Source organism: Chionomys nivalis, chromosome 18 (genome assembly GCF_950005125.1).
Source record: "Chionomys nivalis chromosome 18, mChiNiv1.1, whole genome shotgun sequence".
Taxonomy (NCBI): domain Eukaryota; kingdom Metazoa; phylum Chordata; class Mammalia; order Rodentia; family Cricetidae; genus Chionomys; species Chionomys nivalis.
This window is the reverse complement of record NC_080103.1, coordinates 10,059,990-10,080,251: the sequence shown is the minus strand read 5'-3', so window position 1 is coordinate 10,080,251 and position 20,262 is coordinate 10,059,990. Positions and strand designations below refer to the sequence as shown.

The 20,262-nt window shown below is 42.7% G+C and overlaps 1 protein-coding gene across 6 annotated transcripts in view; it reads left to right on the top strand.

Moving 5' to 3' along the window:
• Prpf3 (pre-mRNA processing factor 3) overlaps positions 1-14,792 on the top strand; it is a 29,587-nt gene extending 14,795 nt beyond the window's left edge. For 5 of the 6 annotated variants that reach the window (XM_057794058.1, XM_057794057.1, XM_057794060.1 and 2 more), the window contains 8 exons: positions 147-226; positions 4,625-4,768; positions 7,086-7,185; positions 7,350-7,463; positions 8,846-8,964; positions 9,225-9,308; positions 11,693-11,754; positions 14,506-14,792. In XM_057794058.1, coding sequence (XP_057650041.1) covers positions 147-226; positions 4,625-4,768; positions 7,086-7,185; positions 7,350-7,463; positions 8,846-8,964; positions 9,225-9,308; positions 11,693-11,754; positions 14,506-14,652 — 850 coding nt within the window. In that variant the 3' untranslated portion in view covers positions 14,653-14,792. Of the gene's footprint in view, positions 1-146; positions 227-4,624; positions 4,769-7,085; positions 7,186-7,291; positions 7,464-8,845; positions 8,965-9,224; positions 9,309-11,692; positions 11,755-14,505 lie in introns of those variants that run through there. The other variant, XM_057794061.1, reaches the window with a different exon arrangement.
• The last annotated feature ends 5,470 nt before the right edge of the window (positions 14,793-20,262 follow it).

Below are 20,262 nucleotides of genomic sequence, written 5' to 3'. Positions count from 1 at the left end.
ATGTGTAACCTAAGAACCTGGTATAGGTAGTGTGTAATAAATACAGTAGAACACAGAGAACAGATATTTTTTCATTGTGTCTCTAGGCTACTCTTGATATCATCTCTACCCACATATCTTGTTTTCTCTTCTTCCTCCAATTTTAGTACAGAGCAAAATCCCAAGAGAGAAGATTATTTTGGAATCACAAATCTTGTTGAACATCCAGCCCAGCTTAACCCTCCAGGTAATGTATATATTATCCAATAGATTGTGATTACCCAATATTTTGGACTATGATTTAGTACAACATTAGCCAGAGTAGATGAGTTCTCTGCTGTGCTTTCCAACCTAAAGCCTCTACCCACATGTGATTATTGTGCACTTGAAGACTGAATTGCATTGGTGAAGTTCAGAGCCTTGCAGTTAAATTTTAATTAAGCTAAATAGTACAGTCAGCTAGTGACTCCTGGGCAACAGTGAGATCATCAGTTACCAAATCAGTGCCTCATGTGCAGTTGGCCTCGCTGATGGTTATCACAGGTTGGACTTTTGTCGTCATGCAATTCCATAGCCACTGAAAACTGTCCATCTGTCATTTTGTTTTTATTATTTTTATTATTTTGGTGTTTTGTTAGTTTATTTGTTTTAAAGAAAGGCCTGGAGCTCACTATTTAGACCATGCTGGCCTGGTAATTGTAGAGATTCTCTTGCCTCTGCCTCCGGAGTGCTGGGATTAAAGGTGTGCACCACCAGGCCGCCACTCTTCCCTTGCTGTGTATTTTGGTTGTTTTCATAGGCGGCTTCCTTTAGCATGGTTGGCAAACTACCATTCCATTACTTACACTATTTGTTAGTAAATGTAAGCCTCTCTTAAATCACAGCACTCAGGAGGCAGAGGCAGATCTATGAGTTTGAGGCCAGCCTGGTCTACAGAGCTAGTTCCATGATAGTTAGGACTGTTTGTTATACAAAGAAACTCTGTCTCGAAAAGCCAAAAAAAAAGAAAGAAAGAAAAGAAAAAGAAAACAAGAAAAGTAAGTAAGTAAGCCTATTTGTCTGTTCCTGTGCCTGGGTGGGGGTAAGGGCAGAGTGGTGAAGAGTCTGCTGGAGACCCAAAGGTCTCTCGGCTGGGAAACTGAAATTGGGAGATGTACACTAATTCACTCACTTGCCCACGTCATCTGGGATTTCTTTGGACAGTTTTCCTAGCAATAACCACCACGTGTGTAGACATGTAGACACACAAGTGCCACAGTTCTCATGTGGAAGTCAGTGCACAACTTGTGAGTTACGTGTTCCTGGTTCCCGTTTGTGATCTTTGGCTTTATTCAGTCTTTTTGTCTGTTTTTTGCATTTTTGTTTTGTTTTGGTAGTAAATGTTCATTAGTTGAGTCAAAAGGGATAGGTGGTTTAGCTGGGTGTGTTAGTATATGCCTGTAAACCTACCACTGTGGAGACTTAATGATTCCATGCAAGCAAGAAATACATATGAAGATCCTATCTCAAAAGGGGGAAATTTTTTTTTTATTTACTTGAGTAACATGTAGTTTGAGACAGAGACAAAAGAGGTTGTAGTTGTGGCTGTTTTCCATAGTTGAATGTGTTCATTAAGTCACTTAGAGCATTGAGAATTTTCTCATAGAACAGCTCATAAACCTCCTTTAGAAGTTATGTGCCATGCCAGGCAATGGTGGCACACGCCTTTAATCCCAGCACTGGGGTGACAGAGGCAGGCGGATCTCTGTGAGTTCAAGACCAGCCTGGTCTACAAGAGCTAGTTCCAGGACAGGCTCTAAAACTACAGTGAACCCTGTCACAAAAAAACAAAAACAAAAAAAGTTGTGTGCCTATCAAGGCCTGGCACAGGTGGTGTTTTACTAGCTGGGCCTAATGGCACATGCTCTTCTAACCCTAACTCAGGAGGCTGATGTGATTCATTTGAATCACTTCAAAGTTTGAGGCCAGCCTGGGGTGCATAGAAAAACCCTGTCTCAAACAAGTGAAAAAAAAATCAAAAGAGTTCTGTAGATCCTAAAAAATTTTAATACTTTCTGTCAGGATGAATTTAGATAACACCATAGTAGCAAATTCACTTGGCGATAGTTCCAATAAGTTTACAAAAATACATGGAAGCAATAAGATAAAGGTAAGACATCCCTTGTCTAAAATGCTTGGAACAGAAGTTTCAGATGCTAATTTTTCATTCTTTGAGATTTGCATAACTTTTGAGCTTTTCTAATGTGGAAACTTGAAATATATCAGTAATAGTCAAAAGTTCTTCATTTCAAGGGCCAGGAGGTGACTTATCAGATAAAGCATTTGCTGCACAAGTGTGAAGACGGAGTTTGCATCCTTAGTGCCTGCATAATACCCAGCGGGTGTGGTGGCCTGTGGTCCCCCAGGGGGTAAAGAGTCTCAGTATTTAAAGTAGAGAACAAAGAAGATACCAATACATAGATACAGGCATACACATGGATACGCATGTGTGCCTGCACACCACATGCACACAGAAATTAAATTTGTAAAGCTTCCTGGATTTCTGAAACTGGAAATATAACTCAGTTGATGGAGTTTTTGCCTTGCGTGTATATTGGACCTGTAGATTGGGTCCTAAAGTGTGTTGCCATAATACACTTTAATTCCAGCACTCAGTGTAGAGAGATAAGGTCGGCTGGGTAGTGGTGGCACATGCCTATAATACCAATGCTTGGAGACAGAGACAGGAGAACCTCAGTGAGTTCGAGCACATCCAGGTCTACAGAGCAAGTTCCAGGACAGCCAGGACTGTTATACAGAGAAACCTCTAAAACAAACAAACATAAAACAAAACAAAAAAGAAGTTCAAGGTCATCCTCAGAAACATGCTGAATTTCAAGCCAGCCTAGGATACACAAAACCCTGTCCAAAAAATCATTTTCGATTTTGGAGTATTGAAAATTTTAAGTGTTTAGGTTAGGGACATTCAGCCTATAATACAAGTTAAAATCAGAGCTCAGCTCCGTCAGGTTTTATTTAACTGTCATGAGTGTGTGTCAGAGGAATGTGGGATTTTAGTTTAAATTCATTTTACCATTGAGCCCATTGGTTCAGTTGGTTAGACTGTGGTGTTAGAGATTTATCTTTCATTAAGAGTGAATGGTTTGGCCGGGCGGTGGTGGCGCACGCCTTTAATCCCAGCACTTGGGAGGCAGAGGCAGGTGGATCTCTGTGAGTTCGAGACCAGCCTGGTCTACAGAGCTAGTTCCAGGACAGGCTCCAAAACCACAGAGAAACCCTGTCTCGAAAAACAAACAAACAAAAAAAAAGAGTGAATGGTTTGGAGGTGGGTCAGCCACCCAGTGTAGGTCTATAAACCAAACTTGGGTCCTCTGTAAGAGCATTATACACTTTTTTTTGTTTGTTTGCTTTTTGTTTTTTGTTTTTCGAGACAGGGTTTCTCTGTGGTTTTGGAGCCTGTCCTGGAACTAGCTCTTATAGACCAGGCTGGTCTCGAACTCACAGAGATCCGCCTGCCTCTGCCTCCCAAGTGCTGGGATTAAAGGCTATACACTTTTTTTGTTTTTGTTTTTGGAGACAGGGTTTCATTATGTAGCCCTGTCTGTACTGGAACTCACTCTGTAGACCAAGGCTGGCATCAAATTCACAGATCCACCTGCGTCAGCCTCCTGAGTGCTAGGATTAAAGATGTGCTTTGTTTGTTTTTCAAGACAGGGTTGCTATGTTAAACAGCCCTAGCTATCCTGGTACTCACACTGTAGACCAGACTGGCCTCTAACTCAGATCTACCCTGCCTACAGAGTGGTGGGATTAAAGGTGTGCACCACCATGCCCAGTATGGCACACTTTTTTTTAAAAGGAAATTTATTTTTATTTAGGCATGGCGGAGCCTATGGGGGTGGCATGTTGGTGTGTGTGTGTGTATGCTCTTAACCACTCTCTAGGCAACCCCTTCCACAGCATCCCCTCCCCCATTTCCTGGTGCTAAAATTAAGGTGTTATTTGTATAGTGCTTAGCATCACTTCATTCCCAAAACAAACTTACTGTGTAGGGTAATGGTTTTTAAGTCGTATTCCGTGGAAACAGCAAAGTTCAGAGTAGGACTTGGATGGAATTCTACATACTCCTCCAAAGTCCTACCCGGCTCTGTTTATACATTACATTTCATCCTTGAAGAAAAACAAAACAGTATTTTTGAGAGATTAGTACTTTTTTTTTCCTTTCTTTTTTGTTTTTGTTTTTTTTGAGACAGGGTTTCTCTGTGGTTTTGGAACCTGTCCTGGAACTAGCTCTTGTAGAGCAGGCTGGCCTTGAACTCACAAAGATCTGCCTGCCTCTGCCTCCCAAGTGTTGGGATTAAAGGCGTGCGCCACCACTGTCCGGTTTGAGATTAATACTTTTACTTAGTAAAACATAGCCATATTATCCCTCTCACCACTTAGAAATAGCTAGTGGATGCCTGTCATTCCAGCAATTTTGAATGGAAACAGTAAGACTCTTGAGTTTAAGGCCAGCCTGGGCTACACAGCAAGACTGTGTCGACCTCCTCCCTCCACTGTTTCCAGTTAATGGTTCTTCTAAGACTTGGGTGCTCACCTCAATCTGTACTCTCAAGCTTTGGTAACTCGTTTCTCTTTCTCACAGTCGACAATGATACACCAGTTACCCTTGGCGTATACCTTACAAAAAAGGAGCAGAAGAAACTTCGGAGGCAAACAAGGAGAGAAGCACAGAAGGAGCTACAGGAGAAAGTCAGGCTAGGTCTGATGCCTCCTCCAGAACCCAAAGGTATGTGTCTAGTTGGCCCTGCTGCCACAAAGTCAACCAGTCTGTCTGTCTTTTTTTCACCTAGAGGCATTTTAACTGTTTGGGAGTTTTTGTTTGTTTGTTTCTCTGAATCATTTACAGGTTTTTCTAATTTATTTTATTTTAATCTATGCTGCGTTTCCTTATAACAGATCAGCACATTCTATTATAGAAGTCATTTAGGGCTTGCCTTTTTTTTTATATGTATAATTTATTTAACTTTATTTTATGTGCATTGGTATGAAGGTATTAGACCCCCTGGAACTGGAGTTACAGACACTTGTGAGCTGCCATGTGGGTGCTGGGATTTGAACCTGGGTCTTCTGGAAGACCAGCCAGTGCTCTTAACTGCTGAGCCATCTCTCCAGCCCCTTGCCTTTTTTTTTTTTTTTTAAAGCATTATTTGCTGTATTGACTTCCCAGAATTTACTAAAAGGATGCTAGTCTTAAAATTCATGAAGACAGCCGGGCGATGGTGGCGCACGCCTTTAATCCCAGCACTCGGGAGGCAGAGGCAGGCGGATCTCTGTGAGTTCGAGACCAGCCTGGTCTACAAGAGCTAGTTCCAGGACAGGCTCCAAAACCACAGAGAAACCCTGTCTCGAAAAACCAAAAAAAAATTCATGAAGACAATCAGGTAGTGGTGACATATGCCTTTAATCCTAGCATAGGCAGAGGCAGGTAGATCTCTGAGGTTGGGACCAGCCTGATCTATAGAGTGAGTTCCAGAACAGACAGGGCTCCACAGAAAAACTCTTGTCTAGAAAAAAATAAAGAGAAAAGAATCATGAAGGCAATGGTTGTAGTATTCCTGGAATTTTGCTGCGGCCAGCGCAGCCTGGATAGCCGAGACTGGCGCGGGGGGGGGGGGGGGGGCGCAGGATTGAGACATGGAGGCTTCTTTTCAGGTGGAAGAACAGCAACCCAGCAACCTTTATTTTCCCTCTACTCCTTCTGTGGAGATGCACCAGCCAGAAAGAACACAAACATCCTTGTCAATTACAGACCACAAGGAAGTTCTGCTGTCAGTCGGGAGAGTGAGGGCAGCTGGATCACAACAGAATTTTATACATAATTCTTAGTATATAGACAGGTGTGATGGCACTAGCTGTTAATCCTAGGTCTTGGGATGGTGAGTCAGGAAGATCTCATGATCCAGACTAACCTGGATTACACAGGAAGTTTCAGGCCTGTCTGAGCTGCATAGTGAGACCCTATCTCAAAAAGAAAAAAAAAAGTGAGCATGGTTGTAAACGCTTTTAATCCCAGGAATCAAGAGACAGAGATTGGCCTGGCCTACATAGAGAGTTCTGGGACAGTCATAGCTACATAGAAAAGATCCTGTCATTTCTCCCCACCCCCCCAAAAAAAAGATGGACTCTCAAAAACAAAAGTACAGAGCTGAGCATGATGACACCTATATTCCCAGTACTTGAGAGTCCTTGATGCCAGCCAAGGTGTATAGGGAGACCTTTTCTCAAGAACACAAAAAGAGAGGCCAGAGAGATGGCTCAGTTGTTAAGAGCACTGACTGCTCATAGAGAGAACCTAGGTTCTGTTCTCAGCATCCGGATGGCAACTTGGAACCATCTCTAACTCCAGTTCCAGAGGAAGCGATGCCGTCTAGACTCCATAAGCACTGTTCACACATGGTGCACTTATATGCACACAAGCAAAACATCCATGTACATGAAATAAAACTAAAGTCTTTGCGGAAGAGGGTTGAAGAAGGTTTCTTTGTATCCCTAAATGTCCTGAACTTGCTCTGTAGAGAGATAGCTCACCTGCCTCTGCCTCCTCAAGTGCTGGGATTAAAGGCATATGCCACCACTACCTGGATTATAAGATTTTTTTTTTTGTGCTGACAAATGAGAAATAAATGTTTTTTTTTTTTTTTTTAAGATTTATTATGTATACAGTGTTCTGTCTGTATGTTTGCTGGCCCAAAGAGGGTACCAGATCTTATTATAGATGGTTGTGAGTCACCATGTGGTTGCTGGGAATTGAACCCAGGACCTTTGGAAAAGCAGTCAGTGCTCTTAACCTCTGAGCCATCTCTCCAACTCCCAATAAATGTTTTTTATGATTAAAAAAAACTGAATTTTTTAAGATAGTTTGATCTTCTACAAAATCTGAGTTAACTGAGTGGGATTTTCAAGGTATTGTAGAAAGTGAATTTTGAGTAGAGATTTGAAATAAGCCATGTTTGTGAGCAGAACAAACAACAAATCAGATTGTCCTCGCTAGCGAAATAATTTAGGAGATTAGGAGACTGATTGCTGTTCTCTTTTCATTGTAGTGAGAATCTCAAATTTAATGCGAGTATTAGGAACAGAAGCAGTCCAAGACCCTACAAAGGTAGAAGCCCACGTCAGAGCTCAGATGGCAAAGAGACAGAAGTAAGTGTGGTGGGTCGGGAGGGGCCCAGGACACTGCCTTTCCAGACCCTCCTGGGGTCCACATTGGAGGGAGGGGAGAGTCCTCTGTTGCTCTCTCTTTCCTTAGCCCTGCCTCTGACCTGCAATGCCTTTCTCACTTGTGGATGTCCTTCCTGTCACGACAGAGCGCACGAAGAGGCCAACGCTGCCAGAAAACTTACAGCAGAACAGAGAAAGGTCAAGAAAATTAAAAAGCTTAAAGAAGACATTTCACAGGGGGTGCACATATCTGTGTATAGGTAGGTGTCCACATAGGCAACTGTCCATACATTTTTTTGTTTATTTTTTGAGACAGGGTCTCTGCACTTAGTCCCAGGTGTCCTGGAACCTACTATGTAGACAAGGCTGGCCTCAAACTCAGAGATCCACCTGCCCCTGCCTCCCCTGTCCTGATATTAAAGGTGTACTCCATCACACCGTCTTTGCGTCTGAATTCTCAATATCGTCCCAATGCTTAGGGCAGAATCACTGTGACCTTAAAGCATATCTACAGGTTATTCATCCTTTGTGAAATCTAAAATACCTCATTTCTCTAGAAAACATTAACTTTTGTTTGGTTTGTTGTTTTTTGTTCTTCAAGACCGGGTTTGTCTGTATAACAACTCTGGCTGTCCTGAGCTTTAACTTTTTTTTTTATTAAGTATATTGGTTTTTTCCTGATGTACCGTAGTAAGCCTTTCATCCTCACTCCAGAATATATTTGTAGCCTGGAAATATATTTTGACTTTTTGTTGTTTTTTGTATTGTTTCTTTTTTTTTTTTTTTTTTTTTTTTTGAGACAGGGTTTCTCTGCAGTTTTAGAGTCTGTCCTGGCACAAGCTCTTGTAGACCAGGCTGGCCTCGAACTCACAGAGATCCACCTGCCTCTGCCTCCCGAGTGTAGATGGGCTTATTTCTATTAGCAAGTTCTTTATCAGAAGTGGTACATTATTACAAAACTAGTGTTTATTCAGATTAAAATTTTTGTACCAGATGGGATGATGCATATCTATAATTCTAGCACTTAGCTAACCTGTGCTAGCAAGTTTTTGGCTACCCCAGACTGGAGAACAACAAAACAAATTGTAATAATAGAGAGGAGCACTTATGGAAAAGTCCTCCCCCCCCCCTTCCTTATCTGTTTGGACCACTGTCTATAGGTAATTACTGTTTACAATTCTTGATGTCTCTGTTTAGAAAAATCTCATGAATATATTGTAGCTACATTATAGCATCTAGAAGAGACAGGACTTAAAGCTTTTTATACCTTCTGGAACAATGAACTTATAAATACTTTTGGATGCTAGTAAGTACCTCTTCATTCACAGAGTAAATTCTAACTACTTACTCTGAGGAAATATAGGACTAGTACTTGGGAAGCAGATATAGGCAGATCTCTTGAGTTCAAGACTAGCTTGGTCTACATTGTGAGTTCCAGGCCAGCCAGACCTACATAATGAGACCCTGTCTTTAAAAAAAAAGAAAAAGAAAGAAATGTACTTACAAGAGAGTAGAAATACAGTTCTGTGTTCAAGGTGTTGATTTTAGAAAGGTGAACATTTCAGATCCTTCTTTATTTGCCATTCCATTCAGGCGGCTTTGATGATAAACTTGAGACGTAACTAAAATTTCCCTCCTCTAGAGTTCGAAATTTGAGCAACCCAGCCAAGAAGTTCAAGATTGAGGCCAATGCTGGGCAGCTGTACCTGACAGGGGTGGTGGTGCTGCACAAGGATGTCAACGTGGTGGTAGTGGAAGGGGGTGAGTGTGCAAAGAACTGAGAGAAACTGTCCTATACAGCCCTGACCCTCAGGTGATTGGCATTGTGGGAAGAAGGGAGAGAAATGTGGTATTTTGAGATGTCAGTGAGTCTGATGTATGTCTGTCTCTGTGTGCTGGAGTAGAAGGCTGCACTTTGGTTTCTGGGGTTTGTTTTCCTACCCAGTACTGTCTGAGCATTAGACAAGCTCAGAGGACCTTTCTATCTAGTCTTTGCAACTCTCTCAAAATTCTCGTTCCAGGCCCCAAGGCCCAGAAGAAATTTAAGCGTCTCATGCTACATCGGATAAAGTGGGATGAGCAGACATCCAACACGAAGGGAGATGGTGAATTGGGGTTAGAAGGGATTAGATGGGAGAGCAGGGGGAGGTGGGAATGATAGTTCTTTCTATTCCTTTTCACCCTTCCTGGAATGCTTTAATGTTCAAGAAGTTCAGACAGGCCGGGCGGTGGTGGCGCACGCCTTTAGTCCCAGCACTTGGGAGGCAGAGGCAGGTGAATCTCTGTGAGTTCGAGACCAGCCTGGTCTACAAGAGCTAGTTCCAGGACAGGCTCCAAAGCCACAGAGAAACCCTGTCTCAAAAAAACAAAAAAAACAAAAAAAAAAGTTCAGACAGACTTACTTAGTTTTATTTTTTATTATTATTTTTTATGTGTGTGAGAGACAGGGTCTCACTGTATAGCTCTGACTGGCCCTGAACTCATAAGATCCACCTGCCTCTGCTTTCTAAACACTGGGATTAAAGGTGTGTTACCCTGCCCAGCTTGGCTGACTTCCTTAGACAGTACTGCTAGATGATTATGTAATATTTATTGCATTATCATACAAACTGCTATTAAAATTATTCTTTTTATTTTTATTTATTTATTTTTTATTTTGGTTTTTCGAGACAGGGTTTCTCTGTGGTTTTGGAGCCTGTCCTGGAACTAGCTCTTGTAGACCAAGCTGGCCTCGAACTCACAGAGATCCGCCTGCCTCTGCCTCCCGAGTGCTGGGATTAAAGGCGTGCGCCACCACCGCCCGGCCCTAAAATTATTCTTTTTTAAATTTGTTTCTGTCTTATGTACATTGGTATTTTGCCATGGTTGTTAGATCCCCTGAAACTGGAGTTATAAACAGTTGTGAGCTGCCATGTGGGTGCTGGGAATTGAACCCAGGTCCTCTGGAAGAGCAGCTGGTGCTCTTTACCACTGACTCATCTCTCCAGCCCCTTAAAAGGATTCTTTTGCATATCCTTTAAGGATTTTCTCCCAACTGACTTCCCTCTCTGTTTTGGTTGTAAGTTCTGGTTGTGAGAGTCTATTTAAAGTCAGCAAACTACGTGTTCGTATATACAGTGTCAGCCCCGTATTATTTAGTCAAAAATTTCTTGTTAGCTATAGCATGGTGGTTCACACCTTTAATCTCACTGTTTAAGAGGATCTCCTAGAAGCTTAAGGCCATCCTGAGCTATGTAGCAGTTTTAAAGCAGCCTAGGCTACATGAGTTCCCATCTAGAAAAAAAAAAAAAGTTGATGTTTGTTTTTAATTGCTCTATACCTAGTGGTATCTACCCATAGTCCAGCAGGTAGAATATGGAGGTAGGAAGAGCTTGGGTTTGAAACCACTGAGGACACGTCCCAGTTTAAAGCAGATAAGGACTACATGTGGAGACCCTGTCTTCCCCACCCCTAAAAAATATTTAAAGTATTGATTGGGTGTATAAAAACAGATTTTCAGAAAGTTGTTTAACAGCTTTCTACTTTTACTTTTTTTTTAAATATTTATTTATTATGTATACAATATTCTGTCTGCGTGTATGCCTGCAGGCCAGAAGAAGGCACCAGACCTCATTACAGATGGTTGTGAACCACTATGTGGTTGCTGGGAATTGAACTCAGGACCTTTGGAAGAGTAGGCAATGCTCTTAACCTCTGAGCCATTTCTCCAGCCCCCCAGCTTTCTACTTTAGTCAGGAAAAGATACCCTGTGTTTTGTTGTTTGGAGACAGGATCTCAATGGTGTAGCCCTGGCTGGTCTGAAACTTTGTATATTGACCTAGCTGGCCTCATACTCAACAGAGATCCACCTTCCTCTGCCTCCCAGGTGCTAGGATTAAATGCATAGGCCATCATTCGCTGCCAAAGAAAAGATACTCTGGACTTAGGGCTGGAGTTCAGGGGTGAAGCATTTGTCTACCTGTTCAAAGCCCTGGATGTTGAGCTGTGTGGGGGTGGTAGGGATGAAGAAAGAAAGATACTTAGCCCTGTTTGCTAAATCTTGTAATCCCAGCACTCAAAAGACTGAGTCAGGAGGATGGCCTCAAATTGAAGGCCAGTTCATGCTGCAGGGTAAAACCTTATCTTTAAAAAAAGAAAGAAAGGGGCTGAAGAGATGGCTCAGCGGTTAAGAGCATTGCCTGCTCTTCCAAAGGTCCTGAGTTCAATTCCCGGCAACCACATGATGGCTCACAACCATCTGGAATGAGGTCTGGTGCCCTCTTCTGGCCTGCAGACATACACAGAGACAGAATATTGTATACATAATAAATAAATAAATATTAAAAGAAAGAAAAGAAAAAGGCAAAGGCCAGGTGGTGATGGCACTGTCCTTTAATCTCAGCACTTGGGAGATAGGCGATCTCTGTCCTTTGGAGGCCAGCCTGGTCTATATAGTGAGACCCTTGTATCAACAAACAAAACAAAGATTGAGCTCTTTTGTCTTTTCCAGATGACGAGGAGTCTGATGAAGAAGCTGTGAAGAAAACCAACAAATGTGTACTAGTGTGGGAGGTTGGTAACCTTTGTAAAATGCTGAAGTAGAAAGTTACCTGGAACTTTTAGAGCAACTTTTAGTATATACCAACTGAAAAGTGTATGGAAAATGCTGGTATTAGGAATACAAATTGGAAATTAGATAATTCTAAGCTTGAATGTGAAGGGAATAAATTATATTTTCCCCCTCTGGGTGTAGTAAGACATGCACTAGATCTAAGAATCTAATGATGGATGGGTGCGGTCTGGGAGTGTAGCCCAGTGACAGTGCTTGTCTAACATTTTATTAGAATCCTGAGTATGATCCTCAGCTCTGCAGCAAAACAAATAGGGTGCTGGCAGAGTCAGCATCTGACTCAGCTGTCTCAGTGTCCAATTTCATTGCCTCATCTATGAAATACGGGTGTGATTTGATCTCCCTGACTTGTTGGTGTAGTTGAGAATAAATGAAAGCAGGCCCAAATTCAGCTCCCTTCACTCACATGGGTGTGCTTACAGCCTCCTGGAACTCCAGCTCTAGGGAGTCTGACCCCTTGTTCTTGACAAGGTATCTACACTCTCATGAACACATAAACACATTTTTTCTTTGTTAAACAAATTTGATTTTTTTGTGTGTGTATGCGTGCTTTGCCTGCATGTATATTTGAATGTATTTACATCACATGCTTGTCTTAATACACATAGAAGCCAGAAGAGGGTGTCAGAGCCCCTGAAACTGGAGTGCTTGGAACAGAACCTGGGTCCTCTGCAAGAGTAGCAATTGCTCTTAACTCCTGACTGAGCCATCTCTCCAACTCATAATTTAATTTAATTTAATTTTATTTTGCCAGATCGTGGTACATATGCCTTGAATCCCCGTACTGGGGAGGCCAAGGCAGGCCAGTCTTTGTGAGTTCAAGGCCAGCCTGGTCTACAAAACTAGTTCCAGGACAGTGAAGGATATTACGCAGAGAAACCCTGTATCAAAAACAAAAAAATTAAAATAATAATTAACATAAAATGTTTTTAATTTCTTTCTATTTTATGTATGAGTGTTCTGCATGAATACTGCATCCAGAAGAAGGCATCAGATATCAGATCCTATTCTATTCTAGATGGTTGTGAATCGCTATGTGGTTGCTGAGAATTGAGCTCCAGAAGAACAGCCAGTGCTCTTAACTGCTGAACCATCTCTCTAGGCCCTAATATTTTTTTTTTTTTTTTTGGTTTTTCGAGACAGGGTTTCTCTGTGGTTTTGGAGCCTGTCCTGGAACTAACTCTTATAGACCAGGCTGGTCTCGAACTCACAGAGATCCGCCTGCCTCTGCCTCCCGAGTGCTGGGATTAAAGGCGTGCGCCACCATCGCCCGGCTCCTAATATTTTTTAAAATAAATCTTTAACGCCGGGCAGTGGTGGCACACGCCTTTAATCCCAGCACTTGGGAGGCAGAGGCAGGCGGATCTCTGTGAGTTCGAGACCAGCCTGGTCTACAAGAGCTAGTTCCAGGACAGGCTCCAAAACCACAGAGAAACCCTGTCTCAGAAAAAAAAAAAAAAAAAAATCTTTAAAAAAAGAATTTTTTGGTTTTTGTTTTTCGAGACAGGGTTTCTCTGTAGCTTTAGAGGCTCTCCTGGAACTAGCTCTTATAGACCAGGCTGGCTTCGAGCTCACAGAGATCCACCTGCCTCTGTCTCCCGAGTGCTGGGATTAAAGACATGCGCCACCACTGCCCAGCTAAAAAGAAAGAATTTTTTTTTTTTTTTTTTTTTTTGGTTTTTCGAGACAGGGTTTCTCTGTGGTTTTGGAGCCTGTCCTGGAACTAGCTCTGTAGACCAGGCTGGTCTCGAACTCACAGAGATCCGCCTGCCTCTGCCTCCCAAGTGCTGGGATTAAAGGCGTGCGCCACCACCGCCCGGCAAAAGAAAGAATTCTTAAGGCTAGTAATGTTACTCAGTGTAGAGTGCTTGCCTTACATGCTTGACACTGTAGGTTCAATTCCCAATGCTGCAAAAAATAAAATAAAATAAAATAAATAATCTCTGATTCTAAAAATGGTAGTGACAACAATAAAAATTTATATATATATACACATATAAAATCATGCAAATATCTAAGACATGACATTATAATTATTTTATCATAGACTCATTTCAGTGAGGCATGTTGCTACACAAATGTTACTAGGTCTTTTAAAAGAATATTATATCAAAAAAAAATAAAAAATAAAAAGAATATTATATCAGCTGGTCAGTGGTGGCGCACCCCCTTAATCCCAGTGCTCAGGGAAAAGGCAGGGGAATGTCTTTAAGTTCAAGGCCTGCCTGATCTACAGAGCAAGTTCCAGGACAGCCAAGACTACGAAGAAACCCTGTCTCAAACAAAAGTCCTAGTTTAGTAAGTTGAAGTGGTAGAGTGCTCGCCTAACATGAATAAGGCTCTGAGCTCAACTCCCACACTGGAAAGAGGGTAAATTAGAAAGCTTATTTAAGGGCTGGAGAGATGACTCAGAAGTTAAGAGTACTGGTTCATTTTTCCAGAGGTCCTGAGTTCAATTTCCAGCAACCACATGTTTGCTCACACCCATTTGTAAGGAGATCTGGCGCCCTCTTCTGGCGTGTATATGTATAATAAATAAATTTTTTTAAAAAGCTTATTAAAATCCCTGTCTCTCTTGGGCATGATGGTATATTAGGATGCTGGGGTAGGATTTCTAATTCAAGCGTAGTGTAGACTAATAGCAAGTTATTCTCTTCAGATAAGTAAACATAAAATTTTTGCTTCTCACCTAGGGTACAGCCAAAGACCGGAGCTTTGGAGAGATGAAGTTTAAACAGTGCCCGACAGAGAACATGGCTCGTGAGCATTTCAAAAAGCATGGGGCCGAACACTACTGGGACCTTGCACTGAGTGAATCTGTGTTGGAGTCCACTGACTGAGACTACTGCTACCCTGTGTCTCCTTTGCCTTCGTCTCCTCAGTCTTCTCACTCTGCTCCCCTCCTTCCCCACCGTGTGTGATCTCAGAACTGTGCCAGGCAGCCTGGTGCTACCCTCACCCTGTATGTGCATATGATTAAAGAGTTATTTTTAACTTAGTGTCATGTTTTTCATGTAGCCATAGGTATTAGGGTTTGCTTCTGTGTGTGATTTACCTAGGATCCCAGCAGTTGAAGTCTGTAAATATCTGACCTCATCAGGAAGCACAAATGATAAGTAGTTTTCTGGAGCAAGTAAATCAGAAGGTGATGGTGAGCGGTTATGAGATGACTTGATGACTCAAGAAATTAGATCAGTTTTCACAGGTGGATCTGTTAATGCATGTGACTCCTTTCTTGGCAGTATGCTCAAGAGCCAGGCAGTGGTGGTCAAAAAGACAAAAAAAGTTAGGGATCTCATATAACCTAGAGGAGCCTCAAACTTGCTATGTTCAAGGATACCGTGAACTTCTTACCCTACTTCACCTCCCACACACTGGGATTACAGCCTTTATTACTAAGCCCAGGATTATATGTTGGGGATATCGGTTTCAGGGTTTTGTGCGTACTAGGCAAGCACTGTACCTGCTGAGTTCCATCCATAGCCCCTAACTCAACATTTTGTCATTTAAAACAAAACAAAAACGCCGGGCGGTGGTGGCGCACGCCTTTAATCCCAGCACTTGGGAGGCAGAGGCAGGCGGATCTCTGTGAGTTCGAGACCAGCCTGGTCTACAAGAGCTGGTTCCAGGACAGGCTCCAAAACCACAGAGAAACCCTGTCTCGAAAAACCAAAAAAAAAAACAAAACAAAAAGCCAGGCACAGTGGCTTGCTTAGGTCTATAATCTGCACTAAGGAGGCTACATCAAGCGGATCCCTGCAAATTCAAGGCCAAGCCTGAGATGTGTGTGATTCCAAAACAGCCTGGGCAACAGAGCGAGATCCTATCTCAAACACCCCCTCTACTAGTTCCTTTTTGTTGCTGTGATGGAACACCATGACCAATGGTTATTTTGGTTTATGCTTTCAAAGGAGTATTGAGGAAGGCCTGGCAACAGGAAACTGGCTGATCACTTTTCACCTGTATACAGGAAGCAGGGAAATTGGCAAAACCCTCAAGGCTGTGGACCCCAGTCATATTCTTCCTCCGAGCCCCGAAGCTTCCCAAATAGTACTACCACCAAGGGCCAAGTGTTCAAATACATAAACCCATGAAGACATTTCTCATTTGAGTCAAAACACTCCCTCAAAAAACAACAGAAGAGGGGCTGGAGAGATGGCTCAGTGGTTAAGAGCACTGACTGCTTCTTTCAGAGGACCCAGGTTCAATTCCCAGCACCCACATGGCAGCTCACAACCATCTGTAATAGGGTCTGGTGGCCTCTTCTGGCCTGCAGGCATACACACAGAATATTGTATACATAATAAATTAAAAAAAAAACAAAACAAGAAACCCTTACCCCATTTTTGCCATGAATTGTGATGCACACAAGCCTCTGTATGTCCAGCCCTTGGGTAACAAGTGGCAAGAGTGACGGAATTTGAGGGTAATTGAAGTCCATGATAAGGCCCTGTGTAGGGCGAAAAAGTCCAATTTTGTCTGTCTTGGTACAAAATCTTTCCTCCATAGTGGATGTGGCCATATTCTTAAATCCAACCAAATCCTTTTCTAAAAGATAATATGTGGACTTGGAATGTAGATCAGCAAATAGTCGTATTGAATGTACAGTCTTGGCTTATGTCTAGAACCCCATAAAAGTGTGGTGAATCTCAACACTGGAGGTGGAGACAGGTGCATTAGAAATTCAGAATGATCCTTGAGCTATGTAATTCAAGTTGACCTATGATGTATGAGAACTCTGTCTCTAGAAGGGGAAAAGCCTGGTGTGGCACACAACTTTAAACCCAGGATTTGAGAAGCAGAATAAGGTCGATCTCTTGAGTTCAAGACCAGCCTGGTCTTCTGCCTCCTGAGTGTTAGGACTACAGCTGTATACCATCATGGGCAGCATGGAATGTATTTAAATGAAACCCACTGTTTTGTACAATGAAAGTACTCTAAAATAGGAGTTGGCTCAGTGACTAAGCACTTGTTGCCCTTGCAGAGGACCTGGATTCAATTCCCAGTACCCATATCATGGATCACAACCATATTTGATTCCATTTCTAGGGGATCCAGTACCCTCTTCTGACCTACTGCCTCACCTTGTTTTGTTTTTTGTTTTGTTTTGTTTTTTTTTTTTAAAGATTTATTTATTACGTATACAAGATTCTGCCTCCATGTATGCCCGAATGTCAGAAGAGGGCGCCAGACCTCATTACAGATGGTTGTGAGCCACCATGTGGTTGCTGGGAATTGAACTCAGAACCTTTGGAAGAGCAGCCAGTGCTCTTAACCACTGAGCCATCTCTCCAGCTCCCCTTGTTTTGTTTTTAAGAGAACAAAATGAAGCCGGGCAGTGGTGGCGCACGCCTTTAATCCCAGCACTGGGGAGGCAGAGGCAGGCGGATCTCTGGGAGTTCGAGACCAGCCTGGTCTACAAGAGCTAGTTCCAGGCCAGGCTCCAAAGCCACAGAGAAACCCTGTCTCGCTACTGCCCAGCCTGATAATCTGAGTTTGATTCCCAGGACTCACATGGTAGAAGGAGAGTGTGCTGATGCAATGTTATGAAAATACCTCTTACATTCTAGGAGATTGGAATATGGCTGAACCTCACAGCCAGAGTTAATAATACACCTTGAGGTCACTTAAGACTGATAAGCTACTCAGACTCCTTAACGTGCCTTTAGGAGAAAGTAACACCCAACCTTACTTGTCTTAGGTTTTTCCCATGATCAGCTTTTACATCATAAGCCAATATACAGCTGGAAGCTCAAATTGGGTGCTCCTCCACGTCACCATCCATAGTGCGTGTGTATCGGTTGCTGAAAGCAGCAGAAATGGAGGTTGAAAGCAATCTTCTAAAATGAATGTCCATCAAAAATGTAACACCTTTGGACGTTGGATGGTAAAACAGTGATGTTTATCGTAATGCTTTCTGGGTGGGCCGGGGTCTTTGCAGTCAATGACCTCTTGTTAAACTCTGTTAAAGGTTTCTGGTACCCCATAGTCCTTCCCCATGTGACACTTTTCAAGCTGTTCAGTAAAGACAGCAAAGCCAAGAGTCAGTGACAAAACAGCCTTCAGGTAGGCACAGATTCAGACTGACTCAACAGGCAGACAGGATGGAAGACACAAGAAACATGAAGTACAGAATTCAAATCTGGACTTATTCTTGGTTAGATGACCCCAAACGGGAAGTGCTTGGTCTCTTAATGCAAAACCAATACATTATTGGTAACTTGGAGTTAATCACTAATGTGTTTAACCCCCACAAAGAGAAGAACTGCAAGTTGTCCTCTGACTTCCACAGGTGGACTGGGACATGCACAAACCCCTCACCCACACACATACACCAGTGATCTCTGCCAAAGACCTGCTTGGGGGGAAAATGGAGGGGTCCAGGTCTGAAAGAGGATGTGTGGAGTTGGCAGGAGGGTGGGAGGAGAACAAGGTGTCAGGGTGCAAAAGCACTCCAAGATGGAAAGAGGGAAGGTCCAGCCTCTGATGAACTGAACCCCTAGCAGCCATACAAAGGCATATTTATTTATCTTGGTTTTTTTTTTTTTTTTTTTTTTTTTTTGGTTTTTCGAGACAGGGTTTCTCTGTGGTTTTGGAGCCTGTCCTGGAACTAGCTCTTGTAGACCAGGCTGGTCTCGAACTCACAGAGATCCGCCTGCCTCTGCCTCCCGAGTGCTGGGATTAAAGGCGTGCGCCACCACCGCCCGGCTTTATCTTGGTTTTTTGAGATAGGCTTTCCTCTGTATTTTTGGAGCCTGTCCTGTCCTGGAGCTCACTCTGTAGTCCTTCAACTCAGAGATGTCCATCCCGGAGATTTAGCCTCAATGGCTGGTGGGATTCAACAATCTTGCCCTGAAACTGTTAAATTATCCAGCAGAAAACTGGAAAGGTAAGACCATAGACAGCCATTCACGGTGAAACACTTGGTAAATTCCATTACTCAGGAGGCAGAGGCTGGTGTATCTCTTTGAAGCCAGTCAGGTTTACACAGTTCCAAGTAAGGCAGGACTATACAATGAGACCCTGTCCTCTACCCCACTACCCCTAAAAAGTAAATATACAGCTTGGTTTTCTTCGACAAGGGGTTTCATGTAGCCCAGGCTGGCTTCAGACTCCATATGCAGCTTGGAACTTGAGATCCTCCGGCCTTTGTCTCCCAAATAGGATTTATCATGCCCCGTCACACCTGGAAAGTTTAAGTGCATTCGAACTAGCGTTTCAAAATGTATTTATTCGTAGCACCGATCTCTTTTTGTTATTTGAGAATTGGATCTTTGCTTGTTTTTGTTTTTTGTTTTTCTGTTTCTTGAGAAGGAATCTCACTACATAGCCCAGGCTGGCCTGGAAGTCAAGGCAGTTCTCCTGCCTCAGGATCCTCAGTGCTGTGATTGCAGTGTATGCTGCCAACTGCACCGAGGACCTCTTTTTTGAACACTGCTAACATCTCAGTGAGGACGTTTTTAGAAAATACTGTTCTAGCAGAGTCCCTGTGTTCTTCTCTCCTGACTTGTTACTCATTAAAGCTTTTCTGGAAGATTATTGGTGCTCAGTCCTGTCGTCCTGGACTTAGAAGGCTGAGACTGGGTGAGTTGTCTGGGTATAGTAGACCCTACCTCAAAAAAAAAAATCAACCAAAAAATTTATTTTCCAAAAAGAGGATGATGAAACTTGTATTCTTAATATATATATGTGACATTTAAAATTCACTTTTGTTATCCCTAGCTAATTTAGAGGAAATCGAAGAAGGAAATTCACTTGACTCATCAATCCAGCAAGTGGTGGGGAGTGGCGGCCAGAGGGTCATCACCATAGTGACTGATGGAGGCCCTCTGGGTAATATCTAAACATCACTCCCTACTGGAGGCATTGGCCAGCCCTTTATTGTAACTATGCAAGATGGACAGCAAGGTAAGTTATATCTAGTAGACATTTGCTTAAAGATATTTTATTTATTTATTCATTTATTTTTGGTTTCTCTAGACAAGGTTTGTCTATGTAGCCTTGGCTGTCCTGGAACTCACTCTGTAGACCAGGCTGACCTCGAACTCACAGAAATCTACCTGCCTCTGCCTCTGGTGGGATTAAAGGTGCGGGACACCACTTCCTGGCTTCAAGTATTTCTTTTTTTTTTTTTTTTTTTTTTTTTTGGTTTTTCGAGACAGGGTTTCTCTGTGGCTTTGGAGCCTGTCCTGGAACTAGCTCTTGTAGACCAGGCTGGTCTCGAACTCACAGAGATTCACCTGTCTCTGCCTCCCAAGTGCTGGGATTAAAGGCGTGCGCCACCACCGCCCGGCTTCAAGTATTTCTTTTTAAAAACTGGTTCACACCATTTTTATTCATATACTCAGTCTCTCTCCCTTAATCCTATTCCATTCCTCTTTATGACTCCTTACTCCCTAATATACTCGTGATTTGATGCTGATATTGTTATGCCCAAATCCACAATCCCC